At 38.3% G+C, this 10,476-nt stretch overlaps 1 protein-coding gene across 1 annotated transcript; it reads left to right on the top strand.

The window, feature by feature from the left end:
* The first annotated feature begins 341 nt into the window (after positions 1 to 341).
* Positions 342 to 6,599, top strand: LOC103703370 (60S ribosomal protein L18a-like protein). Its single transcript, XM_008786209.4, has 4 exons — positions 342 to 641; positions 3,211 to 3,289; positions 3,495 to 3,609; positions 6,333 to 6,599. The coding sequence occupies exons 1-4, from the start codon at positions 425 to 427 to the stop codon at positions 6,390 to 6,392; spliced, it is 471 nt and encodes a 156-aa protein (XP_008784431.2). The 5' UTR covers positions 342 to 424; the 3' UTR covers positions 6,393 to 6,599.
* Positions 6,600 to 10,476: the final 3,877 nt, after the last annotated feature.

Genomic DNA, 10,476 nt, shown 5'->3' with positions numbered 1-10,476 from the left:
GATATGGATTTTTTTATGAATATTTTTTTTAAAATTTACACTTATTTTTATATTATAATAAAATACTATTTTTATGTAAATGAGTTCTTCATTAATAAAAATTATATTTTTTTATTAAAAATAAAATAAAATTTTGAAATTACTTTTTTTTTGTCATATAATTATATTTATTTATTAAATATATTTTAATTATTTTAATTTGAAACCAGGTGGTGTATTTTATAAAAAAAATAAAAATAAAAATCTATATGCAAATATCAGTTTGAAAAAGATATTTATGTAAAATTTGATATGTAGGGGGGTATTTCTGAAAAAAAAAAAACCTTCTGTAATTAATTTACTCCAAAATAAAAGGCCTGAGGAAGAGGAGCGGGCTGGCCCCTTGTTAATTCCAGTTTCTCGTGGTAAGGAAGAAGGAAAGAAGATGAGTGAGGAACCGGGGAAGAGCAAGGGTGAGATGGGCGATCCGCACCACCACCACCATCAGCAGCAGTACGGCACGTTCCAGGGCGCTCCCAACAATCTTCAGCCGCCGGCGATGGGCTTCCCCCAGCCGGCTCCTCCTCCCGGAGTCACGGGCTCGCCTCCTCCCCCAACTTCCGGCGTGCCCTACTATTCTCAAGGCTACCAAGCCGTCCCAGGTACATCTTTCTTTGATCTGGATCATCTCTGTCTTACTCCCTTTCTAACCTAATTAGAATTAATTGCTCTAAGAGGTTCTTTACATCTCTTGGTTGATGTTTATTTCTTAGTGGAAAGTCGAAGCGGATGATGGGACCCAGGAATTCTTGAATTTTTTTTTGGGAATTCTAGAGGAATATGTACTTGATTTTCCTTTTTCTTTCCTGAAATGATTTGTATTTGACATTGGTTAGTTGCCTGGTCATTTTAGGGTTCTTACAGACGTTGACAAATGAACAGATCGTTAGATTCACTAGCCCAGTTGTGATTTCTTTGCTTTTGTGCGAATTCTTTGCAAGGGGAAAGGCCATTAGATGGGGTTGTTTTAAGCGTAATTAGGATCAGTTAGCTTAGATCCTGATCTGATGAATATGGGATCTGACTCCTTGTTTTTCTTTCATGGTAATTATAAGAACTTCATTAAATAAAAAGGGAAAAACTACGGTGGGCAAACTTCAGTATATGACTAGGATTACAATCAATTTCTAGTTGGCATTCTTCTGATCAGATATGTGTGCAATTTGATGTCTCTAATTTATTGCCACTACTTTGAGTATTAGCCACAAATTAGTCTGCACTATTACATGGTTATGTCTCATACTGCCCATGCTTCTGCAGCAGGTATATCTGCTCATGGTAAAGAATCCCCTGGACTGCACTTAAATTCCACTTAGAAGTCCACCAATTTGCAGTCTCCTTGAAGATAAATTACATCACTTATATTTTTGGCTTTAACCAATTTCTTTGCACTGATCAACAGTAATTCAGTGAAGCTGTGCTCTAATAACTACTAGGCTTGAAGCCTTTCTACTGGAAGAGAAATTCCATTGGATCAGTCCTAGTAATCTCTTGCAATCTCTAAAAATCTAACTAATTCCAGATTGTAGGCCTACTTCGTGCCAGCCACTTGACAATTACTTCTTGTAGCCATTGATGTCGCATCTGTCTGCTTATGTACAAATTCAATAATTTGCAAATTGGGAAGCCTGCCCGAGACACATTTATTGGTGAAATATGTTTGAGTCTAGATATTCAATATTCAACCACTTTTTCTCCCAGTGAGCGAATACAGTTTAAAGTAGATTATCTCTGGTGCAATACAATTTTTATTGCAAGTTTTGGGCAATACAGTTTTCAATTTTTTTTGCAAGTTTAGGGCAATACAATTTAAAGTAGATTATCTCTGGGCAAGATTTCTATATGCGTAGAATCTGTTTCTGTAAGAATAATAATCTTGTACCTAGAAATTATATTGTATCCATGTTCATTATTTAGGAATTTTATGCATGTTTTGTACAGATTCATATTATTCAAGTCTAGCTAAGCCCCTTTTTCTTACAAGAGTGATGCCTAATGGGCCTGGTGTTGGAGTTAAGACTATTATAAATCTTGATAAGGTTGATTTTTGAGGGTTTATTTTTGAGGCCTTGAATGAGCTGGCTATAATGAGCTCGAGGCCTAGAATTGCCCAAACCTAATGGGCCTTAAATGCTTATTAGTCTTATGATGGGCCAGGATAAAACTCTACCAGTTATAGCATCACTAGTATAAAAGAGAGATCTTTGTAAACCTCTTTTGGAGCTTTTCTCAAAGCAATGAGGGGAAAAGCCTACTTTCAGCTATTACTTTGAAAATTCCTTTATTTCAACTTTTCTAGTCAATTAAAATTCAATTAGAGAAGAAAATCCTCTCTCCAATCAGGCTATTATGTTTTGTTTGTTAATGATATTTCACAATTTCTTTAAACATAAATTAATGCATCAATTATTTGTTAATTTTTAAAAATGTCAAGATAAGCACTTGCAAAAGACATTTTAGTTCTCTATTAGTGATGATGCTCTTCAATACCTCTAACCAGTGTAGGATGTTGCTATGAAATAGTGGAATGCAGTCGCAGTTCTCTTTTTATATGTAATATTATATGATGAAACATAATTATCTTTAGATATGGTGCTTATGTACATGTTACCTCGTTGTTATCTGACAAATTTTCAACTTTCTTGCAACTGCATTTTTATTTTTTCCCTTAATGAATCCATGGAATATTTTAGATCCTCAAACAAAAGAATAATTATATCTTGCCATGTTAAGTTTGATGTAGAGAAGCTTTATGATTGCCTCAAATACTGTCAACAACTCAGTTGCAAGTTGCACCTATGTGTTTGTATACCTCAGTGAATGCAAGGGATATAGTTATTTTAATCCTCAAACTAAATAATTGCTATATCATGTCATTGTGAGTTTAATTAGGAGAAGTCTTATGATCCATGCTTCAGTCAGATATCTGCTAAATCTGTTTTGCATAAGCAATCGTACATCTCAAAATTTTCATTATCTAACTACATTTTTGTGATTCATATCACAAGGTTGGGCTTTTATGACAAGCATTTTAAGTTGGTTGATGGATTAAGTGATATCCATGTGTATTCGTGGCTGTATTTCTCTATGTGTAGACCATAAATCATAAACAGTCATCTGTGTGTCAATTCTGTGCACTTATTTGTCTCTATATTTATGATTCTTTTCAAGGTTATGCACCAGTTGTTGAGGGAAGACCTTTAAGAGAGCCACGTCTCCCTTGTTGTGGCTGTGGTATTGGGTGGTTCTTGTAAGTAATTATGGTTTCTTTCATTCAAATATTGTGTTTTCTTTTATCTATTTACTCGGTCAAAGCTTGTACCATGTGTTAGCGTTGCATGATTCGTGATTAGGCTGCTTTCTTTCTTTCAATTTTCTGTTGAGTATGATGAATTTATTCCCTGTGTTTTTAAGCGGTGCATGTTTAATCACAATATATTGGTTCTTACTGAAAGGTTCATAATTGGTTTCTTTCTTGCGGCTATCCCGTGGTATGTTGGAGCTTTTCTTCTACTTTGTGCTAGAATTGACTACAGAGAGAAACCAGGGCTTGTTGCCTGCACAGTTGCAGTAAGTAACAACTTTCTATCTGTTATCTGTGTAAAGTTTTTAGGGATTCATTCTAACTATTTATCTTTATCTACTTGCTAGCTTATCTTTTTTCCAAGTTCAGATATATGATAGAAGCCATCAACTTCTATTTGTGTCATTATTTCTTTAAAGGCAGACTTGAATTTCACTTTCGATCAATCTCGAACAATTATGTCTTTATAATCCATGCTTTGTCAATCTATAGTCACAGAACTTATTTCTTTACCACATGCGGCCTAAATATACAAAATCTGAGTGCTATCGCTAGTACATTCTTATCTATAAGTGACATGAGTGGGCGTGATTTGGGGGAAGCTGGAATGAGATTTAAATTAAACTTTTTTTGAGAGAATATGTTTAAATAAAACTTGACATGAAATAATTAGACATAATTTTGCTATATTACAGAAATAAATGCTGTTTGGTTACTAAAGGTGGCTAGAAGGAGACTTAAGGATGGAAAGTTTGGTTTAAAACCAGTCTGTTTTAGGCCTGCAAAGGCTTTTGTTCTATCCTCTGGTTGGACCAACATCATTGATGTTGGTGGTCATTTCTTTTGCAGTGGATTGTATCATATTTAGTTTTTTTTAGGTTGGCAACACAAGTACCACATGAAAGGTAGTAATTAGTTCAAGTATGATATGGGGGTTATAATAATAAAGTTGGTAGTTCTTGTTGCACTGGATGTTCGGGTATAATAAGTAGGCTATAAGGTGGCATCATAGCAAGGCTATTCGAACACCTTAAGCTTTCTAGCTACTCTCTTTCTCTCTCTCTCATAGTGATCTTTCCGGCATTCAGTGAACTTTATATATCATTACATTTAACTTTATTTATTCTATCTTATTCTGATGACATATATTTTCTACCTTCTGCTATGCGATTTAGGACTCCGATTTTTTTTCTTATGATTTTAACCATTTTTTGGGTGTTATATTTAACTTTATTCCTAAGTACTTGTCCCTATGATATACCTTCTAGAATATTGAAGTGATAAAGTTGTACATATGAACAGTCATTGCTTATTCTGTGCTGACATATGCAGCTTGGCTGCAGTTTCATGAACTATAGTAGAAAATGCTTGAGAAATGGACAGTTGCCATAAGCAAAGGAGGCTCGCATGATCTCAAGGATTGATGACTTGGGTCTTATAAAGCCAGGCACCTTTGAATTGAAGTCTTGTGACATGGGAAAACCTAATAAGTCTCTTTATCAATCGTTTACTTAAATATATTTAATATGTTAGATTTTAAACTAGACAGTTGTATTGATGTTCAATCTAGAATACAGCAGAGGTTCTAAGCCCACCTGAATCTGTTAAAGAAATAAGAGAATACAGCAGCCCTTCCAAGGGGAAGGGAAGGTCTTACAAATCGAGACTATAGGAGTCTGTTTATCAACTACCTTCTCCAAGCTTGTATATTCCTATTTCTGCACAGAATTTTCCACCCCCTCACAAGATAGGTGATTTTCTTCACAATTTCTTTTTTAGATGTAGCCTTCTTTGGGAACAGCCGGTTGTTCCTCTCCATCCATAAGGACAAACCGTTTGCCAACACAACCTGATTCCAACCATTCTGATCTCCTTCACCACCCTCGTTCTCCTCCAGTCTGTCCAAGAGGAAAACAGTGAAGAAGCTCTTCCCTTAATACCACATTAATTTTTCAGCTCTTTCCATATTTATCTCATGAAACAACAATTAAGGAGGAGATAAGATATAAATTCTTCTAGGTGAATCTTATTATTGATAGCCAGCTAAGAGAAGATTTTTACCTTCTCAAGAGATGCAGCTTTCTAGAGAGTTGAATAATAGGGACAGAGCAGGACTATTGTGTTTAAAACTTGTAGAGAGAGCTGATAGAAATCAGGTCTCCTGTGTTAAAGACGTAGAAGCTTCCAACTTCCATTTAGGTCGATCCTTTTCATCTTTGGGAGAAATTTAGCATTTCCATTAGTTTCTCCCACTGCTGATACTAGCTCCATGTCAAGAGTTGCCAAAACATGGGTTTCCTGGGTCATTCCCTCTTACTCCCAACAATGTGACACAGCTTGATTTATCTATATTGATTCATCATAATGAGAAGGACATAAGGAACAAAATGGTTATTATCCAATCCATGTCTCTTCCCAAGACCTAATGTTTTTACGTCACCAAGGGAAAAGGTGAGAGCCTTCCAGCAAGGAGAAGCAACTTGCATTATATCTCTTCAAATAATCAATAATGAAGAGTGTTTTCTTTTATTCATAGAACCAAATCTTCACCGACCGTTGTTGGCTCTCTTAATAAGATATCATCAAGATGAATCTTTGCAGGTGAAGCTTCTCCAGCACCATTTGTCTAGGAGGGTAGTATTCATGCCAGCGAGGTTGTTAACGCCTAGTTGCCTGGTTCCCCTTCCCCGATTTGAAGTTTGAACACTGACAGATAATAGATTTGGAGGGTTGGATAAAACAGCATTACTTATGGCTGCTTTTCCAGCAATAGATAAGAATTTACCCTTCCAACTAGAAGACTTTTTGTCAAATTTCTTTGGTTTAGAGGTGCTAAGGGAAGAGCCAAGCAAATAATTTATTTGTTTATGCAAGGGTCCTTGTTATTTTGAGTAAATTACATCTCTCGATAAATAATTTGACTATATTCTTTTGGGAAACATGGAGATTTTTGTATGCTTAATGCGATCTGTTTTCATGTCATGAGCAGGCCATTATTGCTGCAATTGCCATAATTTTTGGAGCAACAAAGGGAGCTGATGCTTGGTGATATAAACTGTGGCATTGCTTTTGTGTATGTAATTTATTCAACTTATGTGAGGTGCTAGATGTTTATATATGTTTGGAATATCGTAAGTTGTCGAGGGTATGACAACTCCTGGTTATGTATCTGTAATTGTCTGCTTGGTTCTATTAGTAGTGACCAGTATCATGTTTGAATCCTTGCATTTCCATCCTACTGTTTTACGAGACAAAAGTGGTTGTCGTCTTCTTGCTCTTCCTGCTTGCTTGCCTTTGGATGTACTATTCTACTAAATGGCTTAGAACCCTGAGAGCAGGAACTTTTTACAAGCTTGGCACATCACGGCATCACTAAGCACAGGCCATCCATATCATGGGGCTCACACTGAATGCTTCCTGGCTTCCCTTTCGATTGAAGCCAAGAGAGCATTAATCACTATAGTTCAGGGGAAAATCCAAAGAAAAACTTCCCCAGACCAAAACCGACGACGATACCAGAATTGATGCACTCCAGTGCAGAAGCCTCTGGTGACTGGAAATGCAAAGTGGACACAGTTTTTACGATCATTTTGAATCTCTCGAGAATGAAAGCCTGTCTGCTATCTAAGGTGTCTCAGAAGATCAGCAGGTCCTCCACTTTGAGAATCTTCCCGTCATTTTTAAACAATCGGCAGAAATATTAGGGAGATCCCTGTGAAAAAGGATCTTATTTAGAAAGCCAAAGAAGTCAGAACATGAAAGCATCATGCCCCACAACAAAAGGGTCAAGGCTGAGCTGTTTAGCTTTTCTTAAACCTTCCCTGTTCAATAGATATATGCCACCTCCACTGAATCCTGCTCAAATTTGTAGCTAGCTGCACGCTATAGAGATACTAAGTGCATTTTGAAACTGTTCATGACCGCAAGGTTCCATCTAACACGAAATCTTGAAGATCCATATGATTTATATAATGAGGCAGGTGGAGCAACCTCCCTTGTCTCCACACACAAAAAATCAAATATACAGAATATAATCCTCCAGCGAAGAGAAATGATAGCATCCTGAAATGATGCATATTAAGCAGGGATTGTATACACGTTACTATTTACCATCCCATGGCGCAGTCTATTACATACTTTAATTACGTTTACCATTTTTATGTACAAAAAAACCAGCGAAGAACATCCGCACGTTATATAGCCAGTCACTTTGGTATTACTCTGTGGACTGGAGATGGAGAGCTGCCCCTGGCACTTCGAGGTATTTTGTTATTTGATTTTATTGGGTGTATCCATACTCGTCAGCTATGATCCACCCGCTTTGGCAAAAAAAAAAAAAAAAAAAGAAGGACATATGCATTTAACAAACACCAGCCTAGTTCAATCACCAGTGTCCAGCATCTACTGTAGTTTTTATTAAACCACATTACCGTCTCCACCAAGACATGAATTGAAAGAGTTTAGCACCCACCTCATGACTTGGATGAGCACCACCATGATGTTTGATGAAACCTATAGCTGTAAGAAGGATGCTACTCTTTCTTGAAAGGAGATTGGCGCCCATCAAGAAAGCAAGGGCCATAGACGATACAGCCCCCCACAGGGTGACTATAAGAACCCATGTCATCAGCCGGTTTGGCCACTAACAAGAGAGAGAATAACAAGCATTGATGCTCCTCTAGGCAACCACATCAAGTATCACAAATGAAATGAAGTATCCCGGATCCCTATTGTTATTTTTCGAGTTATCCCATATGCCTTCAGGAGGATCAAGACCAGTTCGAAAGGCAGCACCGGCAATTACTGTGGATACTATCATCATAGTTTTGCGCATAGTCTTCCAACCAAGCGTCATCCTTCTTATACGAATTGCTCAAGCCAATCGGCATCGCACTCTTCCATGTCCACCTTATCTCAGGCGGCGAAGAAGGCGGAGCAATTTGCTGCGGTGAAGAACAACACTTGCCGGCCTTTCTTGCTTCCAGAACTCAATAGCAGTTCACAAACTTCCATGTCACCGATGTCACTTGGACACCGAAGCAAGAGATCAAGAGCTGTGCAGCCACATTCATTCAAAGCATTCACCTCAGCGGTGCTCTCTTGAAGCAAAAGCTTTAGCATTTGAAGTGCATCGAAAATTAGCAATGATGGATAGACAAATGACAGAGATTAAACAATAAACAAAACTGAAAGATGATAGTATAAGCAAAAGAATTTTGAGATATTAGGTGAAGGCCTGTGATTCAAAATTTAGCAAGCAAAGATTAATTCTTGGAGAATGTTTTATATAGGCTACTAAGTAAATTTTGTTGCAAGCTTCATAGGTTGCTTAGTACCTTCTTCCATGGAGCTTAAGGATCAACTACTGCACCTTCGATAGAGACTCGGAAGAAAATATGGCATACCTTCTATTGTGAAATCTCAAACTAGTTCACAGAAATACTTTGGTTCCTCGTCATATCTCCCTGGGGATAACTGAAGTTGACGTCCCAGTCCTGCTCAGCCTAATTATTCCTACTGTCGTGAATAGTAGTGGAGTAGGAAATTATTAATGAAAAACTAAAGTTGGAAGGCACTGTTTTTTTTTTTCGGAAAGGAAGTAGGAAGGTACTGTTCCAAGGATTTCAGCTCCTCTTGGAGCAATTGGAAATAACAGAGATGAAACTGAAACCAGAAAACAGCGCAGATGGGAATGAAGAGAAACATTAAAATGGGATGTTCAACTTTCAAATACTGGAGTAGGAAATCAAACTGCCAAGAATCAGGATTTGAAGCCTCCTCTTCTAAGGGCAAGGCCTTCCCTCAGGGCTCAGGGCTGTTCTGTTACGGAGTAGGCTGGAGGGCTCTGAAGCCCTATATCCTTCTTAATTGGTGGTAGCCAACCAGCTGGTCAAATTTTCTTGGCTTCCAACAGACATAATAAATGGAATTTGATCTTATTCTATCCTGACTGGGTGAGGACAGACTTAGTATTCCTGCAGAAATGACCCCTGCTTTTTCATATTCTCAGCCAATGATGAGTGACATCTTTGCTTAGATCTGCCATCAGAAAGTTGAGCATGTTGGGAAAATACTGTCCCAGAAAATTTTAAATCTATAATACTCTACTTCAACAAATAATAGGCAGAAATAGGCTTATAGAAAATAAATAGAGAAAGTGGAAAAATGGAACCCGAGATGCTGAGGCGTGGTATGTTGGTCACTTTCCTTGAAGTAGATTTCGCCGCCTTACAGTGCACTAGGCTTGGATGGCGTTCTACTCCTGAGATACAACAGCCTCTCGCACTGTTCCTTCTGCCTCAATGATTTGCACGGATCAAAGAAGCTTTCGAACCCAGAATCAGTATGCAGCAAGCCCGTTGATTGAAAGAAAAATAGCAAACAGGGAGAATAGTAGTTTTCTGCTTTCAAATTATATATGTCTCCTGTCTAATCCGAAGAGGTCTATTTATAGACTTCTTCGGGACAGACGCGATCCAAAACCGATCCAACGGTCAAAACCGGTAAGAAAGTTTGAAAAAACACTGGGAGTATGGCCAGCGGATGCGAGGTCGGTTGCGAAGAGGTGCTATCGAGGAAGCGACGTGGCTCCTCGTGCTAAGGGTGCGAAGCACGACTCATGCGCCTCTTGGCTCATCGCACCTGTTGTCCGACCTCGGCTCCTCTGGGCTCATTGCACCTGTGGTCCGACCTCGGCCTCGGCACCTCGGACGAGCATAGGCACAAGGAACCTCGGACGAGCAGGGCCTCAGTCTCTTGGACGACCTCAGCTCTGGGTCGCACAGGTGCAAGGAACCTCGGACGAGCAGGGCCGAGCGAGCACAGGCTCGAGCGCAAAGACCGTCGGGTCGGACGAGCACAGGCACAGAACCGAGCCTTCACGTAAATAAATCCTCCATATGAGAGATTTAAAAAAGGAGGGAACAGAGATTCGAACCACCTACCTCAAGCACCTCAAGCGGGCACACCAACCATCCACACCACACTCCCTTCTTAACATATATACATAATATATATGTTTTAAGTATGAAAACTTTTAATTATTATTTAATAAAAATCTAACATTCCCCCACCTGATTAAAATGTTTTCAAAAACTATATAAAATAAAAAATAGTCAAACTGGGCTTGTTTA

Source organism: Phoenix dactylifera, chromosome 8, assembly GCF_009389715.1.
Source record: "Phoenix dactylifera cultivar Barhee BC4 chromosome 8, palm_55x_up_171113_PBpolish2nd_filt_p, whole genome shotgun sequence".
Classification (NCBI taxonomy): Eukaryota; Viridiplantae; Streptophyta; class Magnoliopsida; order Arecales; family Arecaceae; genus Phoenix; species Phoenix dactylifera.
The sequence above is the reverse complement of the archived record's forward strand: the minus strand, read 5'-3'. Positions and strand labels throughout refer to the sequence as shown.